General features: G+C 50.3%; 1 protein-coding gene across 1 annotated transcript in view; it reads left to right on the top strand.

Annotated features, from left to right (window-relative positions):
- The first annotated feature begins 6,990 nt into the window (after positions 1 to 6,990).
- Positions 6,991 to 18,882, top strand: part of CDHR1 (cadherin-related family member 1) — a 19,652-nt gene continuing 7,760 nt past the window's right edge. Inside the window, exons 1-10 of the mRNA XM_004680687.2 lie at positions 6,991 to 7,045; positions 7,693 to 7,788; positions 8,696 to 8,841; positions 9,615 to 9,665; positions 10,923 to 11,012; positions 12,145 to 12,231; positions 13,208 to 13,324; positions 14,345 to 14,488; positions 16,071 to 16,149; positions 17,382 to 17,482. Of these exons, the coding sequence (XP_004680744.1) occupies positions 6,991 to 7,045; positions 7,693 to 7,788; positions 8,696 to 8,841; positions 9,615 to 9,665; positions 10,923 to 11,012; positions 12,145 to 12,231; positions 13,208 to 13,324; positions 14,345 to 14,488; positions 16,071 to 16,149; positions 17,382 to 17,482 (966 nt within the window). The remainder of the gene's footprint in view (positions 7,046 to 7,692; positions 7,789 to 8,695; positions 8,842 to 9,614; positions 9,666 to 10,922; positions 11,013 to 12,144; positions 12,232 to 13,207; positions 13,325 to 14,344; positions 14,489 to 16,070; positions 16,150 to 17,381; positions 17,483 to 18,882) is intronic.

Raw genomic sequence — 18,882 nt, 5'->3', positions numbered from 1 at the left:
CCCTTCACCAAAGCACCATTTAACAAGGAGAAGGGGGATAATGAATAGTGACTATAGTAAGGCATCTTGGTCCAACATGCCAGGACTCAAGTTCCAGCCCTGTCCAGATTTTCTGTGGGACCCAGGCAAGTTCGTTCCCACTTTGATAAAGCAGAGATTATAGGATGTATGGAGGGTTGACATGAGGCTCCAGCACATGAAAAGACGTAAAGTGCTCACCCTGGCACTCCCTTGATTCAAGGGAGACCCTGTCTTCCCTCCTCCTCATGGGGGGTGTTTGCTCACAGGGAACACAGAGCTGCAGAGCTGTGGCTCAGAGCAGACAGATGGCCCAGGGTCTAAGAGCCTTAGCTCTCAGTATAACTCCCTTCTAATCTAATCCTTCCAGCAAGGTGAGAAGCCCCCTCCCCACATCATCTGCAGTTGTCTGAGCAGGCCAGGTACATCAGATGATGGCTGACAAGAAGAGAATCCCTTTTTGGATCTCTGGGCAGGGCTGTCCTGGAGAAGGCGGGAGTACGCCTTACCTTTTTGCAGGTAGCACCTTACACATCCCTTTCAAAAGCTCCATTCATGGGCCAACTCACTTACTCCTTCATTCCTGGGATTGCAGGATTCTACGACCAGAGAGAAACAACATATCCTTGAGTCTGAGAGATGATCTTGCTCCACAAAATTGTGAGCACTGAGACAAGAACAGAGGTGGGGTAGGAGAGAGGTGATATAAAGGACTGACACTTTACCTGAGCTAGGGGAGAGTCCCAGGTAGAAAGGGGTATGTGTGTGCGTGCACACGTGTGTGCACATGCGCTTGTGTGCTCCCATGTGTGCGTGCATGCATGTTAGGGTAAGATGGGAACTCAACAAGGGCCAGGCAGGAAGATTTGAGTGTGTGAAAATTAAGGAACTAGACAGCAATATCAGGGGAAGTAAAAGATTCATGATGGCATGGTGGATCCTAGAAGTATCTAGAATGTCATCAGGAGTTGGAAGTTCATCCTGAGGACAATGATGACCCAGAGATATTTGCAAGCAGGAGGGTGCAGGTAGAGAGCACCTCTAGAAGGATGAGGACTGGGCTGAAACTAAGGCAGAACAGTGCTTGAGGCACCATGAGGAGTGGCTAAAGGCATTTCTACATAGCAGGAGAGTGTTTCTGCTGACCTGGGATTTGGATGGGCTGTCGGGGACCAGTCAACCATGAATGTACCTCACCAGGAACTCCTTGGTATGGTGAGCCCCTTACCTACTAGCAATGAGAGAGCTGACCACTCCAAATTCTTGTTCCTCAACTCCTTCCTCTCCACCACTCCCCAGAAAAGGCAAACATGCATGCAAAAGTAAACACATGTGCTCGACATCAGCCAGAAGAAACAATTCAAAAGCCACGTGTCTGGTCACTAAACCAAGGCTCTCCTATGCTCAGGATGACACAAACTCCAGACACTCAGCTGCTTTGAAGGGCACAGAGCAAAGAGCAGGCAGCCAATGTCTACAAATGAGAGGACAACATGGACTGGCCCTTCAGAAAAGAAGGTCACTGTTGTCTCCCAGGGGCACGAAGGCAAGACTCACATTATGAGTAAATGACCTATAGGAGAGGTGCTGTTAAAAGACCAGAATAGGCCCTCCCTGGTGGCGCAGCGGGTTAAAGCACAGCACTGAGAATCTAAAAGCCGCTTCCACATGAGTTCGATCCCCGCCTGCCCCGGAGGAGACCACATGGCGTGGCAGACCTCTCCTGACCCCCCCGCTGCTCCCCTCAGCAGTGTACTTCGTTGATCTGCCTGTTCTGCTCCCCACTCTGTCTCTGGTGAAGCCTCTCACCGCCCCTGAGCCTCTGGCCTGTACCCCAGTTCTGTGTGCACAAATAAATAAATCTTAAAAAAAAAAAAAAAGACCAGAATAACACAAGATGACCTGTGACCCAAAGGGATCTTCCAGGGACACCAAGAAACCAGAGCAGCCCAGATCAAAAATGAGAGGTATAAGAATGAGCTGAGGACCTGCCAGCTGTCTACTTTGAGGAAAGAGAGGAAGCACAACACCAGCTCCCAAGCAAACATAGGGGCCCATCAGAGCCAGAGGCCCAGAATGAATGAGAAAATAAGGAATCTCTGATATTAAAATAGAAGCCAATTGGTTGCCTCAGATGTGCTTCTACCCAACTAAATGGGTGTTGTTCCTTCCCTTCACCACCATCCCCTCCCCCATTCAAGGGGTTCTTCTGGACCAATTTCATCACAGCTACCATGGAATCTCTGCCAGGCACCACACACGCTTTATAGCCCAGTGTATCTGCCTAATGTGTCCACCCACTCTGCTGACTCATCTCTGAATTTATCTGTGGACACACTGTCCAGAGTAAATCACTTTTTGGAGCTCCATAGAGGCCATGTCCTGGTGGGCTAATGTTCACACAGGACCCCACACCCACACATGACTATTCTGATTTTGCCACAGTCATTCTCGCTGCCTTGGAGGCATCATAAACTGTTACAAGGCAACCTAATGTGAACTGGGCTACCTGACTGTGGGTCCTCACCCATGCACTTGAGATTCAACTGCAGGCACACACAAAAAGGTCAATAATGGGTTTATTTACAAGAGGAAAAGGGAGATGAATAACTCAGGGAAAGAGAGAGAGATAAGTTGATTAATGTGTCATACCAGTTCCACTGACCTGGAACCCCAATAGCATGCTGAAAGTCAGCAAAGAGCCAAGAGACAAGCCACAAGCCACAAAGCCAAGAGACCCCCAAAGCCCACATGTTCAGTTTTATATCCAAACATTACTACTTAACTCCAACCTCAGGTCCCAGCATGCTTCCTTTGGTGTTACTGGGATTTGTAGTTCTGGTGTCTGGGGTCGGGGCGGAGACCACAAAACTTGTAGCTAAGCGTTCGTTCAAGACATCCTTTCTCCCTTACACATCTTCTATGATACAAGTTTGGCCAGTGTTCTAGTCTGGTCTCATGAGTGGTGTCTGGATCTTGCCTGGTAACAGACTCCAAAGGCAACTGGCAGACTTACTATCAATAGCTCTATCTCTGGAAAAGGTCTCTGGTATTCATTTGCTGCTTAATTTGTCAGACTGCACTGTCCTGAGGGATTCACAAAGTGTGGACCAGAGAGTGGGAGGTGTGAAGTTACAAAATTTCAGAATTGAAAATGTCCTTTTCCACATCAAAATAGAGCCCTTTTGCTTGTTCAACTCAATGTTTAAAGATGCTGTGGATATGATTACTTATTCATAGCTTCTAACACTCCCCGTTGTCTTTCACTCATCATTTCAGACACATTTCCCTTCCCTGCCTTGTTCAGGAAACATTTAGTTTATACCTCTTGGCTAATTCAGTTGGTCAATTTATAGATGAACAGATAAAGAAGGAGCATATTAAAAACATGCAAAGGGTCAGTTGTTGATTTGAGATTGACAAGTGCTTCTTCAGTTATACATTTATTTATTTATTTATTTATTTATTTATTTATTTATTTATTTAGCCAGTCAGTCACTGAGTAAGATGTGACAGGCTCTGTGTGCTGATACTGAAGCAAACTTTGCATGAAACAGTCTTACCTAAATTATTCATACAGCCCTAGGGGAGACAACAGGTAGATTTCGTGACAAAACCTAAGGTCTATCAATGCCTCAGATAGCAACCAGTCCTGCTTGGGGCCAGGTTCAGCCATGCAGCAAACTGAGATAGCAAAAGAGATGATAATAGGGTGAAAACAGACAACTGCCTGCCTGTGGGAATGACACACTGACATAAAGAAAACATTACAACCGGAGGCCCAGCCAGTGGATAAGATGGTCAATGCAGACCACTAACCATGAGATAAGTGCTGGAGAACAGATGGCAGCCCCAGAATCCTACAGAGTTCCTCAAATAGAAGGACAAGTAGGACCTAGACAGATAGGGGAGAACTCCCATCCCCATGTCAGAGGAAATTAAGGCAGTCACCCTGGGCTGGGCTGGGCTAGGCACAGAAGGGGACAATAAAAGAACATAATTCATCATAGATGGTGTCCCCAAGTCCACTGAAGTTCATCAGCAGCCTCATGATCATATGCCTCTACCACAGAAAATATTCCAACATTTTTGGAGTCAACCCAAACTGAGTGTGAATCCAGGTTCTGTCTCTTACTGACTAGGTAAGTTAGTGAGTTACCCATTCTGTACCTTAACTTATTCCACACACTAAAGTGGACACAATCATACCAGGAAAGTCAATGTTGGTAAAATGGATAATACTGGTAACAGTACACCCACGCGTACATACACACGTGCATGTGCGTGCACAATTTGTCATGTGAGGTACTCCTTTATCTCTCTCCAGTGCCATCTGCTAACTGAATAAACTGAAAGTGAAGTCAAAGGCCCCAGAACTACCTACACAGAGATATGACATTTGTCCCAGAAAACAATAGGTCTGACTCCAGCTCATTGGCTAATCTTACAAAAAGCCTGTCTCTTCATTTCTCACATGACTTGGACTTGTCTTTTCCAAATGATGGAGGAAAGAATGCAGGAGAGGCATCACAAGACTGAGTCACATAAAGGAATGGGTAAAAGGGGCAAATGCAGCAGTTTACACAGCCATAAAATCAGGGCACCAAAGCCAGGATGCCTGGTGCCCAGGTAAAGACAAGGACATGGATATGAAGATGAAGCTCACTAGGGAATCTCAGTCCTCTCAGATTCTATTCAAAGTCAACAATCCTGGGCTCACAAGGAGTAAGCCCCTCCCAAAGAGAAGCTGTCTATACCTGGAGCACGGGGCAGCCACTCCACTGCCCACCTGTGCTTATGCACGTGCTTCTTTACACCCACTCTCCCTCTGCAAGGCAGTAGCCGCCTCCCTGCAACCATGCAGGCCTCTTTCCCTGCAAACCTGACCCTTTCGGGGCAGCTCTTCCTGCCCACTTACACCTAACCACGTGTCTTCCCCCTCTCCCGTCTCTTTCTAATAAACTTCCTCTTTAAAAATAACTGTATCTCGGCCCTCCCTGGTGGCACAGTGGGTTAAAGCACAGCACTAAGAAGCTTAAGCCACTTCCACATGAGTTCGATCCCCGCCTGCCCCGGAGGAGATCCACATGGCGTGGCAGACCTCTCCTGGCCTGCCCGCTGCTCCCCTCAGCAGTGTACTTCCTCGATCTGTCTGTTCTACTCCCCACTCTGTCCCTGGTGAATTCTCTCACCCTCCGCATCTCTGGCCTGTACCCCAGTCCTGTATGAATAAATAAATAAATCTTAAAAAAAAAAAATAACTGAGTCTCTATCTCAGAAGAATCTCACCATGTGCCACTGAAGGAGGAGCTCTGGTGAAACCTTTCCCAGAGTGAACCCAAGAAGCCCGAACTCAAAAGACAACATCACAAAGATGCAGAAATATCTGTGCCATTTAAAATGCATCTTTCTAGCCAGATGATCATCTCAAGAAGAGTCAACAAGAAAGCCTGGTCTGAAAATCACCAAACATTCTGGAACCATTGATCTATCTCCTGAATTTCTAACTCTTGCTAACAGTAGATCAGGAACTAATACTGGGGCTGAGGGGAAGGGTGGAGACACTCAGCTTGTGATAAGGTCCCTGGGGAAGAAGGTTATGACCTGAGCAATGATGCCTATTGTGAACGTACAAAAAGGGTCTCCCCTGTCTGCAGATACACCCACCCATTCCTAGGAGTGACCAAGCTTGGGCTTGAAGTGACCACCCTGTGACCCCTGTGAGTAGAAGGGGGAAGTCTGCTTCTTCAACCAAATTCCATTGTCAGACCAAGAAAATGAAGGTCTAGCTCAGGGAAATTTACCAGCAACCAAGAAGGCTCCAGGGCTTACCCTTCTGCTTGTCAGTATCCAGGGACCACACAGCAGTACCCTGCCCTTAAATGTCCCCATGGATGGGAGCTCACCCCTCCTGGGGCTACCCATGCCTGTGCTAGGCAGCTCTGTTCGCAAACTTACCCCAAGATGGGGCTGGAATATTCCTCAAAACCTTCACCCTTCCTTTGAAGGTGTGAATGAGTATGTTGCTTCCCCATGGCTATCCATTGGACAGTGGAGATGAGTGAGGACAATGTTGCCTCCAACCTTAGTGGAGAATTAAAGTCCTTCCCTGTTGCCCATCACACTTGTAGACTTCCAATAGTGAATGACCCTCAGGGAGAGCTAACCTGGCCTGAGGCACAGGACAATATGGGTTGAGATCCCAGAGTGGGGGGGAGGGGCTGATAGCCTTCACTGTCCACTCCTCACCACCCACCACCCACCCCGTCCCCCACAACCCCTCTCTTTTCCACTGACTCACAAAGCCTTCAGAATCTATCCCTGGAACTTCATTGCATTTCTAAAACTACACCCTTTTCCAAACCTCTTCACCATTTAGCTCCCCTTTGTTATAGTTTCTGCCCCAGGGGGGGTGGGGGGTTGTGGGGGGAGGGATTCCTCCAGTCTGAGGCTGGAGTGCTCTATCTGAGAGAAATAACTGAGAAGAAGTGCATGACAAAATAATGGCCAAGCAGAGCCCAGACTCACCACAGAAGCCCCCCCCAAAGCTAGCATTTTCCCACCCTACTGAGCGTAAAGTGGGAGAAGACTCTCCCCTACGGGTCCCATCTGCGGATCCAATGACTGGGTAGTGCCCGCTAGACTTGGGTGTGGGGAGCGTTATCAGAACCCGGCTGCTCAGATCACGCCCTCCGCCCACGCCCCCTTCTCCCCCTTCCTGCCGGGAGCAGGCACCTCAGCTCAGCGCCCACTAATTGGTCCGGCGGGATCGCTCCAGCTGCGCAGATCCGAGCGGTGCCATCCGCTAAGCGCCTCACACACCCAGCGCTCCGCTCCGCGCCCCTCCCTCTGCCGCCGCGGCCGCTAAACACCGTATGGTCTCCCTCTCCTAGTGGGCCGGGGCATGCCCGCTGCTCCCGCGCCCGGCTTCGGCTTCGGCGGCGGCGAGCGCCCCTGCCCGCCCGCACAGACATGAGGGGCAGCCCTCCGGCCGCCCTGGCCCTGGGCCTGCTACGCCTCTGCCTGGGTGAGTGACCTCTGGGACTCTCGGTGGGGCAGGGGGAGGGGTGGGCACCGGCGCTGCCTGGCTGGCACAGATATGTATCTGTGTCATTCACTTCCAGAGTGGGACTTGGGCTGGGGTACAGCAAGTGATTCTTTCAGCTGCCTGACTCTGAAGGGTAGAGGGGCTCTCCAGGAGCATTCCAGAAGCCGGCACTCCAGACCCTGGGACTTGGGGCCCCCTCCTCCCAACCCCCTTCCCCTGCCCAGCCTGCTGCTCTAGCTTTTTCAGAAGAATTGTGGAAGTTATGGCGCTGCTGCCTGATGGCTGCGTGGGGTTGAACCCTGTGTGACCTTGGCCTTGGCACTACCCCTGTTTGGGTAAGGTGCCCCTTGGTGGGGTTAAGGTTGCAGCTGCCTAGGGTTTAAGCACCCAGGTGGTGCATATTCTTGAGGAGTTTGACTTAGTTGGAGCCCACAGTGATGGGGAAAATCTCTCCATGGTTCCTGAGAGAGAGAGAAAATCTCTCCATGGTTCCTCAGTGTGCTGAGGCTGGGGAGGGGCTGCCTGCCCAGCCTGGAAACAAAAGTGTGAACAAAAGTGGAGGAAACCTGTCCCTCCACTGGCTGAGTGTCCACCGGTTCTTCTGTCTGCCTGCTTTCTCTTCTTAGTCCAAGCAAACTTCGCCCCCCATTTTTTCGACAACGGAGTGGGCAGCACCAATGGCAACATGGCCCTGTTCAGTCTCCCAGAGGACACACCTTTAGGTGAGTGAGTGTTGCTGACACGGGTCCTCCATAGATCTCCCCATGAGACTTTGGTGTTCCACTGGACACAGGGATGCATGCAGGGACCCCCTTCTGAGTCTTTTCAAGACCTCTATGAGCCAAGACATTTTGCTGGCACTCTCTAGAAGCTCTGTTTGTGTTCTGAATCCCTGGGGTGATTGTAGGAAAGGAGGTCACGGCTGCTATGGAGACCTAAGCCAGGTCAGTCCTAGAGATGCTCATGGGCCAAGAGACAGGGCCAGCCCCAGGGGGCATGCTGGTTACATCTGGCCACATCACTGTCTTTAACCCTCTGTAACCTTGAACAACTTACCTCCCAGAGCCTCTGGTTTCTTGGCTTTAAAACTGTTGAAGATCATTCAGCACCCTGGGATCAAGGGGGTGGAGAGGGCTGCAAAAAGAGGCCCTTGCTTTCTCTCTTCTCCCTCACCTTGACTGGGCAAAAGACATGATGTGTAAAAGAGGCACCCAGAAATCCCTGAAGAACTGACCCAGGCATGCAGAACAGTGTTAGCGTTGCAGCCTAGGGTGACCTTAAAGGCTCCTTCTATTGCCCATATGCTATCTCCAGGGAGCTTCCCAGTCTTGGAGACTGGAACAAGAGTCACTAGCAGGTGCAGACCCTAAAGTGACAGGTTGGAAGCATCTCTGTAGCTGGACTAGGTAGTCTAGCTAGGCTAGATAGTGACTGATGCTCTAAAAAGGCAGGAAGAAGACTGAAGCGGAAGCCATGCAGCGGCCACGCTGGAGCCAGAGCTCAGCTCAGGGCAGTACCATTGGCACTGAATTGAACATTCACCTTATAAACAGTTGACTCCTTTGTCCTGAGAAGCTTTAGAAAAAGGCAGGGCCCAGAGTCCAGTTCTCACCCTGTGTCTCCTTCCAGGCTCTCATGTGTACACCCTGAATGGGACAGATCCTGAAGGAGACCCTGTCTCTTACCACATCAGCTTTGACCCCAACTCTAGAAATGTCTTTTCTGTTGACCCCAATTTTGGAAACATCACCCTGATTGAAGAGCTGGACAGAGAGGTATGCAGAAATGTGCAGAGCACTGCCCGCATGCATACAGGTAACCTTGTGGGCTGGAAGGGGCCCTAGAGAAGGTTCTTGGAGAGATCCTGAAAGCTCAGGAGTCAGACAGTGGATCAGGGCAGGAAAAGGTGGTTCAGACAGTGTGTCTCATATTGGTAAAACTCCTGCCCTCTGCACCCTTGAACTTGCTGGCTACCTTTGGAGATCCCATATGAGGCTGGGAGCCCTAGGTGGGTGTATAACTGAACCTTAGCTGCTGCCAGCCTTGTTGGTGGGATACTCCACCAGGCAGAGACCAGCTACAGAAAGAAGGTGGGTCTCAGACCCTGCTATCTGGACAAAGTCATGGAGGTGTTAATGAACTGCCCCTCCCTGACATCCCTGGGACCTGATGACCTAGACACCCTTCCTTATTGAGGATCATGCAGGAAATATTGAGATGTGAGAGATAAGGAGAAAAAGGAAAGGAAAAATCCTTCCCTGAGACCATCAGACATGCTAGGTTATATTTTACTCATTCTAGCAAGGGAGGATTTTTCCATCGGCACCTCAACAATCCCTGTGGGTTTATGAGAACCCCTGATGTGTCAAGCCCCAAAGCAGAGTCTCAGCATGGCCAGAGGCAGTGTTTGACCAGAACTGTCAAACCAGTCTATACTTCCCCAGGGCTTCGCTGATGGACTTAGTGGGTCAGAGAGAGCTCCCTGCAGCCTGGGGGTCCATGAGAGAGTCAGACTCCTATACACTCACTTAGTCCTTGTGCTTTGCAGAGGGAGGATGAGATTGAAGCCATTGTCAGCATTTCTGATGGCGTGAATCTGGTGAGTGCACACCTCGGCCAGCTCTCTGGTAGCACACAATTCCTTGGGCTGAGCCCATTTCCATCCCAAGCGCATCTAGCAGACTGGCAGACCCAAGCCAAGGCCCAGCAAGGTCTCAAAATGCCTGCCTCCGGAGCTTAGCAAGGCCTGTGGGGAAGGAAGGGGAGAAAAGGGCATGAGAGGACAGTCAGCTGCACTTGTGCTAGACCAAACCCGAACAGTCCAGTGTCTGCTTAAGCCTGTTTTCCACCGGCCTCATTTGACCTCTTTCTTGGCTCTGTCCAGTCACCCACTGAACATCTAGGGACCCAGACTCCTTCAGCTTCTCCTTCTTCCACACAATTTCCTGCAGCCCTCATCACTACTTCCTGGTATAGCTGCAGGGTGTCTCCTGCCTCCAGATTTTCGATACTAATCCAGATCCCAATCCACCTCTGAAGTTTAGCCAGGGCCATCGCTGTGGAAAATAGATCTGATCAGCACCTAGCTCAGAGAGTGCTAATAGCTGACCCTTACTGCCCTCAGGATGAAAATCAAACCTCAACCTGGCATGATGGGCCTCCCCACTGGGCACCATCTGCCTCATCTACCTTTTCTCCCATTTCACCATTTAGCCTTAAATCTACTTATGTTCTGGACTGCCTGTGTATTTCATGACTCTTTGCCATTGCACATTTTTCCCTTCTACCTGGCATACCTTTCTGCCTCTTCTGTCTTACCTGACAAACCACAGTAGAGCTTAATTCTCACTCCTCTTCAAAGCCTCACAGTCCATGACAGGCTGAGTTAGATGCCGCCTCTCAGAGTCTCTGGACACAGGCTCCTATGTGCACTCACAGACCCAAGGAATGCAATTTCCTAGACCCCAGGTACCGGTGAGCATCGTATCCCCAGAGTCGGCCTGTTTAGGGGCCTTTCCCTCAGTGCCAGGCCTGTCACTGTTATTAACACCCCGAGTGCTAACACCACCAATTCTATACAGGCTGATCTCTGCTTCATCATCTCATCCCACAAAATACACTTCACTAGACTGTGTCTTGTCTCCAGGATGGAACACAATGCTTGGCACCAAGTAGTTGCATGATAATATTTGTTGCACAAATGAATATGAAATGAATATGAAAGTGGGGAAGGAAAGATTGAGGGAAAAAGCTAAGAGCGGGTCAGAGACATACACCTAGGGCACTAGAGCCGCTGTCCTTTTATTGCCTGGAAGGTCCCACTGTCTCAATTCCTGTCCCCCTTCCCCTTTCTCAGGTGGCAGAAAAGGTTGTGATCCTGGTGACTGATGTCAATGATGAGGCGCCCAGGTTCATCCAGGAGCCCTACATTGTCCAGGTTCCAGAGGTGAGCAAGGGGCCGCTCGGCAAGGCCAGTTTGCTCCTGCCACAGGCCTGTGGCCTGCCCTCTGGGGCTGCCCATGTCCTGGGGGAGAGGAGTGGACATCACACTTCTTCATGGCTCATGAGCCTCTGGGGCGCCCTCCCCTCTGAGTCCTCTTCCCACCTCTGTCACCTGCCCCTCCCATGTTCATTTTTCTTCCAGAGAAATGTTAATTTGCCATCTTCTATGTATTTATGTATGTTTGTTGAGCAAATGCAAAATATATGAAGAAGAAGCAAAAAGAAAAAGATTCAACAGTCACCCCAGAGTCCCTCTAACTTGAAACATTATTAAATATAAGTGTATTCTTTCTAATCACTTAGTGATTATAGGTTCTTATTTTCTGTTTTAATTTCATTGTTATGACTATGCAAAACAGATGGCTTCTGTATCCCATTTTTCACTTCACTTATAACATAGGCATCTTCCTCTATAATTGTAAAGTTTGGATGGCTGTCATTTAGATGACTTCCATTTGGTGAAATTCCGCCATTTACCGAACTGCTCCTTTATGTTAGGATAGGAGATGGTTTAAATGTTTGCTGTCTCAAGAAAACATCAAATTCTGAACATAAAAATGCCTTTTCTCTAATTAGAATTATTTCCTGAAGACACAGTCCAAAATTTAAACTTACAAGGCCAAACCAATGGAGTTGTCCAGAACAGTAGTCTCAAGTCATTAAATATGTGTTAATTCAATAGGAGAAAGATTCAGGCTCTAAATTAGAGGCATATGACCCCTGGTCATGCAGAAGATGTTTATATTTATTAACTTTCTCTCACTTGTGAGCTGGCATTTCATTTTAAACCCTTTATCTACTTGGAGTGCTAGTTTTTCTCATTTGGTCTTTGAAGTCATCTTGAGTGAGATGTCTGTCTGCTCCTCTCTCTCAAGATGAGGAAAGTGCGTCCCTTGCCTACATCCACCCTGGCTCTGGGGGTCTCCTCTCTCACTACCCTGCTCTCTATTGGGTGCTGGGTTAATTGTTGCTTTTCACCTCTTTGCCTCACTTTCCCATGCTTTCCATACCCCCAGTTCCCTGGGTTTTCTGCTGCTCTGGGACTAACCCCCAACTCCCTGCCTGTGACCCCTCAGGACACACCTGCCGGGAGCAGTATCTTTAAGGTCCAAGCAGTGGACAAGGACACAGGTTCTGGAGGGAGTGTCACCTACTTCCTGCAGGTAAGGTGGGACATACAGTGTCTCCAGAGGCCTGAGCAAGAGGGGATACCTGGACAACCCCCACCTCCGTTACCAAGGCTGGTAGGTCCATGAGTGTATAATTTTCAAAGATTATCAGAAATTCCTATATCCCTGTGAAGTCTCAGTACACCTAGGGTTAAATGGACAGGTGTGGCTGTGAGGAGCTCAAGCCCTTCTCCCGGCTGGTCCATCCTGGCTCCCCCTGCCAGCCCTCTCTCACCAGGACCTCAGCTTCCCACCCACCAACCCCTTACCCAGGAATCTGAGAACTTTGCACATGGGGTAGAAGCAATCTTTCTGGGCCTAGACAGATCAATAGGTAAAAGGGCAAAAGGGCAACTCCCCAAAAGGAGAGCTGTGATCCCCCTCATGAGAGTAGCTCCCCTAATGCCCCCTTGGAACACCCCATGTTGTCAGGGACAAGACCACTCCCTGAACCTCTCACCTCTCCTGGCTCCTCAGTAACCAGCTGCTCCCTCCCCTTGGCTGCTATTTCTGTAGAATTTCCTCTTCTCTCCACATTTAGTCACAGTTCCACCCTCACCCCCACTGACTCCGTGCTGCCTGGCACTGCTCTCTTTCACTTACTTGGTGGGAACTGACCTGAAAGTCCCAAAGCCCTTCCCTGTTACTTTGGTTTTTAAGACAGTCCCTCTAATTTAGGGTGCCTGATGACATGCAGGCAAGTCTCCTGATGGAGTCCCCAGAGCTGCACCCAGTAGCTTTCCAGCTGAAAGAGCTAAGACCCTGCCAGGAGAATTTGATGGAGGGAAGAACAGGGGAAGCCCAGAGTCCTACAAAGGGGAACCCTGGGCTAAGAAAGGATGAGTGCCCCGAAGTTCGAACCTCAGCCTTAGGCTGTGACAAAGGACAGTGGTGATCCTTTCAGAAGAGGGCATATTGGTGGGCTGGAAAGGCCCTCTCCTGAGGCCCAGCCTACCCCTCATTCTCACAGAATCCACACTCCACCAAATTTGCCATGGATCGCCACAGTGGTGTGCTGCGCCTCCGGCCTGGCGCCACCCTGGACTATGAGAAGACCCGGGCCCATTTCATCACGGTGGTTGCCAAGGTAACAAGAGGAATGAAGGGGAAACCTCTTCTCTCAGCCTTTGTCAGAGGAAGCTGTCCTTAGGTTGGAACAGAGTTAGTTTCCAGGATGGAATGGGGGGGGGGGTGAGAATGGGAAAGCTAGAGGTTTGATGGGGAGCTACTTGAATGTGTTGAGTGGGGCCTACCAAGATCTATTCTCAGGGAGGCCAGTGTCTGTTGTTGGGGCGGGCATCTTCCCTCCTGGGAAAATGATGGGCAGGTTCCTTTAATAGGACCAGGAGCCATGACCCAGAGCCTCTGCTTTCATATCCTACACAACCTGGCCTCCAGCTCTGCTATCTCTCTGCCAGGTGTGCTCTACGCACCTCATCCTCTCTGTGAAACCAGTTACCCATACCCACTCTGTGATTCTGTTTCCTCATCTGTGCAAACCTACAGCTCACTAAATTCTTCTTATTTCTAAAACACGTGGTGTGGAAGCTGGAACATAGCAGAGGCTCAGACAAAATGTTTGTTTCTTGTCCCAAGGACAGGAACTCCTAACCTTCCCCAGAAAGATCCTTGCTGGTCATATGTTGGCTGCAAGCCTTCCCACTGCAGCCTGAACTAGAAACCCAAGATAGTCCACCCCCTGCTACTTCAAGGATGGAATACACTGCTATTATGCCGATGTATTCATGCTCTTAGTAGGTCCTCAGGAGGTGTTTGAGGTTTGATTCCTCCTGGGAAGGGAGATTGGGTCTGACCCCTCTCCTCTGCCAGGGGTCACAAGAAGCTTTCCTGGAAAGAGAATTGGCCCTGTTTCCAAGAGAGCACTTCTGAGTGCCTACTGCGTAGCAGGTGCTGACTGAAGACCTTCATGCATCATCTCATTTAATTTTTCCAAACCCCTCTGAGGAGAGAGTTATCTGCAGGTGACTAGAAGCTAACAGAATTCAGGGCAGCTGACATCCTAGTAATAGGAGCCAGATTCCACCTGAGTCTAGAGTCTACTCAACCCCAGAGCCCCAACACTCATCCCTCGCCCATTCTTCCCCAGGATGGTGGAGGGAAGCTGCGAGGAGCTGATGTGGTGTTCTCGGCCAGCACCACAGTCACAGTCAATGTGGAAGACATACAGGACATGGACCCTGTCTTCGTGGGCACACCCTACTACGGCTATGTGTATGAGGACAGCCTTCCGGTGGGTTGCTGCACCCCTTGGCCCAGTGTCCCCTCCAGATACCTCCTGCCCTGCCCTTGAAACTACCCAGGATCCCCCTGCTGGCCTGACCAGGCTGGACCCTGAGTCGCCTCCCTCAGGTGGAGGACAGCCCTTTTCCTTTGGAAGTTGAAGAGGGTGGGAGCAGGTGTTCCTATGTGTGGCGCTCCCACTGGCTGCCCAGACTGTGCCATTCCCTTTTCCCAGAGAGAGAACAACAGGTGGCAGGTGATGAGGTGAGGCCTTTCCTATTCCTCCATATGAGGCGAGGTGCCCTTATGCCTCCCCATCCCCAAGCCTGTGGGCCGGCAGTTGTTCTCTCAGGTTTTGCTGCTAAGCCTGTGATACATGGTGCATGAGCCCAGTTAGAAGGCTGGCTTCAGTTTCCCTCTCCCAGTCAGTCTCCACACTGGTGTCTGGTCTTTGTGCCTGTCAGGGAAGGTCTCAATTCAGCTTGGCCATGGCCCAAGGTTCCCTTCATTCTTAGCCTTCACTGTCCTCTACACACCTAGGCACTCTCACTACTCTTTCCCTGTTCCCATAGGACTGATTCCACTTCCAATTTCAAATCAGCTCAGACACCACTTTCCCAACACTTCTGAACTGGGAGCTCTTCTCTGCTGCCTCAGCACACTATGCACACCCTTCTTTGAGCATGCCCTCCTTAGGGTGTTCCCATGCATTTATTTATGGCCTTCTGCCCATCTTACTGCCAGCCAAACTTCACAGAGCCGGGATTCAAGAACACTCTGTGGAATTGAGTGGCATTCTCAATTTTCACTTCCCTGATTTGATTATTCCTAAGTTTATAAAACAAAAGTACTTACTGAGGACTGCACATGGGCCAGGCCCAAGATACAAACTTTGAGAAGCTGACAGTTGAGTGGAGGCATAGAGTGGGAGTGAGAGATGCTGGGCTGCCCAGGTGAGGGCCCCTGACTGTCACCTGATGGCCTGACGCCAGGAAGAGGAGGTGCCCACAGGAGAGGCGGCAGCTCTGGGCAGGCAGGAAGCAGCATGCACATGGATGGCTGCAGAGCAGGGCTGAGTAAGAAGGGGCATAGAAGGGGACAGGCCAGGCTGAGCAGGGTTTGTCTACCCTTCCTGCCCCTCCCCTTCCAATAGCATGCCAGGGCCATGGGATAAAACCCAATTCTTAGAGGTAGGATGTGAGTCCCTCTGTGCTTTGACCTGCTCCTACTTGTCTGTCTTCTCTCCTGTATTAAAGTGAGTGAGGATGCTGGGTGATGCTAGAGGGTGGGGGCTGAGCAGCAAGGGCTGAAAGAAATGTGCAGGAAAAGAGACAATACCAGCGGTGCAAAGATGAGGCCTGTGAGGAGGCCCAAGATTCGTGGGAGCCCACATAAATGGTGGCAGGGAGAGAAGGAGGAACAGTGGAGCTCAGACTGGCCATCTAGCCCTGGGAGGCCAGTGGCTACAGAAGATGGGTGCAGCTACACAGAGACCTGGATTTTTCCCATATGGCCTTAGGTCACAGTGTCTGTAGAGCAGAGGGCCCTAACGTCACCCATCAGCTTCCGTCAACTGCTCTTCTTCCCTCAAGGACTCGGAGGTACTGACTGTGGTCGCCATGGATGGAGATCGGGGCAAACCGAATCATATTCTCTATTGCCTTGCAAATGGTGAGTAGGAAGAACTTTGGGGGCAGGCTCATGGCTGAGTTGTAGCTCTGATTCCCTGGGGGATCAGGGGCTCCCCAGCCTCTCTGGGTCCCAGTTCTCTCATCCATAGGGCCAGAAGTACAAGCTTATGGAGAGGAGAGGCTGGGAGGTGTCACCTTGCCCAGCAAAGGAGACAAGTATTGGGTGGGGAGACTGAGAGCAACGTGTGTGGCACAGACCCATGTTCTCTGCACCCTGGCCCCATGCTTGTTGGCAGGCGGGGCTGGCAGCTCTTCTCACACTCCTCAGTGGCTATTTTTTTCTCATTCTCTTAAGTTCTTTGGGCTAGAACTTGTAGTTCAATTAAATGAACTAAAGGTCATGACGGTATAATATGGCACCTCCCTAACTAGCCCTGTAGATGAATGAAGTGAAAGCTGAGGCTCAGAGAAGCTAAATGGGCATCCCAAGTTCCCGCCACCAGGTGTGGGCCACGTCTCTGGTTCTGAAACCACCCTTTTCTCAAGTGGGCACAAGGAGCCAGCCCAGGGTGGGCTCTGCAGTACTCCTAGGTGGTCTCTGCAGGGCCAGGTCCCTTGGTGGGGCCATCATGCCCATCATGCACAAGACACATACTCTCACTCAGACAGCATCGCCTCCTGACGTGCCGGTGCATGTCAGCCCCTTGATGTGCCGGTGCATACTCCCCTCCAGGGGATGAACATGTCCAGCATCACACACGGCGCCTCCCTGGGGAACATGGGTCCTCACTGCCTTCCCTGTGCACTGCACTCCCTGACACCATTCCCAAGCCCCTGACCACCTATTCTCTCCTGTCCCTCCTCCAGTCTCTTTCTTCCCCCTCTCTCAACTTTCCTTCCACCATTCTCTTCTCACCCCTCTTCCTGTCCCTCCCTCTATATCTTTCTTTTGCTTCCATTTTCTTTCATTCACACACACACATTCGCGCAAACACACACAAGCATTAAGAGAAGCAAAGTAGTAGAGATTCTGGAAGCCACACAGAAGTAAGTTCATGCCCCCTCTCTGCACTTACTGTGTAACCTTAGACAAATGACTTAACCCCTCTGAGACTCAGTTTCCTCATGAACAACACACAGGTGACATATTACATTTTGTAGAGGAGACTTCATTGAGGTAATGCCTGAGGAGTATGTGGCCCCCTGTCTGGCATGACTCCCTTGCGCCCCCTGTGGCACTGTGCAGAACTGCAAGGTGCTTCTCTGTGACAGGGAGCGATGGAGCCTTTGAAATTAATGAAACATCTGGAGCCATCTCCCTCATGCAGAGCCCAGCCCAGCTCCGGAGAGAGGTGTATGAGCTGTTCGTACAGGTAATTTGTCTCTCACTTGAAGAGGACTGCAAAGGTGATAAGATGCAGAATTGTCCTCCACCCTTGACCATCACCCCTATTCCCTGGGGCTTACAGCCGGGAGGAAACAGATGATGCTCCAAGGAGCAGCTATGTCAGGTATCCTGTGGGGACTACAGCAGATGTACACAAAGCTCGTGGCACTCTTGTGAACTGGGAGTCAAGGAGTCAAGTGGAGCTAGATCAAAGCTCCATGGACAGCACGGATAAGGAAAATGCTTGGGGCCAGAGAAGCGTAGGAGGTCTGAATAGGATATTTGGGAATTTCCGCAGAGCAGAGCTAGCTTCCTAGGTATTTGGCCTATACAGTCTGTAGGAACTGTGACTCCAAGTCCCATACTGGCCTTAATACTTTATTGTTGCTGTCTTGAACTTCTTAAATCAGTTTTGAACAGGAGCCCTTATATTTCGTTTTTCACCAAGCTTGCAGTTTTGTAGTTGGTCCTGCCCAAGAGCAATACAGAGCCTCTGAATGGTATTAAGCATAATTTAAGTCCTATTTAAAAGTTACTCTGTCTGCATGCTGGACAAAGGAGGTTCTCAAAGTCAGAGATCTTTGCGAAGATTTTCGGCCCACACCAGGGAATGGGGAGTTAGTGTGTGCAGAGCAAACCCAGTCCCAGCCTGGTAGTTGAGAACCCTGGGTTTGGAGGGAACTGAAGGAGAGCAGAGCCAAGAACCAAGGTGGTAGATGAAGAGGACCTGTGGGCATGAGGGGAGAGGTGTTGGCAGAAGTGAAGAAGTTGCAAAATAAGGAGGAGACAGATTCCACAGAACATGGCTGTAAAGAGTGGTGAAAAATGGATGAGGGCTTGGGGGTGCCATGCCCTCGGGGACACAGGAGAGGAGGCAAGATAAGCAGAAGAACAGTTTGAATTGGGAAACTTTGGGAACATTCAAGTCGACACATGCACACTTGGGTGCTCAGGTTTGGAATTTAGGGAAGGGCATAGCAACACAGAGGAAGCTGGGAAAGGTTGGATTGGGATGAGCTCTTCCAGAGGGTGGCCTTGAGGGAGGGGAGCCTTTGGCCAAACACACAGTTGTGGGAGCACCTGCAGCTTAGAGGGAAGAGGAGGGAGGAACCCAGGAGAGATCATAACAGGAACCTGCAGAGTTCCTTTTAGCCAAGGAGACATGGTGCTCAGGAGATGAAGGAGCAGCAGAAGGGATATACAATGAAGTCAGTGGCTAGAAATTAGAAGGAAAGTGACAAATGTCAGATGGTGTCACTTATAAGTGGACTATAGGAAAAGCAAACAAAGGAAAAGTCAATACTAGCAAGCAGACCATAGAACTGAAGCATACAACAAAGAAGGCAGAGTGAAGAGGGTCAAAACAATGGAGGGATGAACACAGGG

The sequence above is a fragment of the Condylura cristata genome, unplaced genomic scaffold, assembly GCF_000260355.1.
Source record: "Condylura cristata isolate star-nosed mole 26May11 unplaced genomic scaffold, ConCri1.0 scaffold00011, whole genome shotgun sequence".
Lineage (NCBI taxonomy): Eukaryota > Metazoa > Chordata > Mammalia > Eulipotyphla > Talpidae > Condylura > Condylura cristata.
This window is presented reverse-complemented; position numbering and strand designations above follow the sequence as displayed.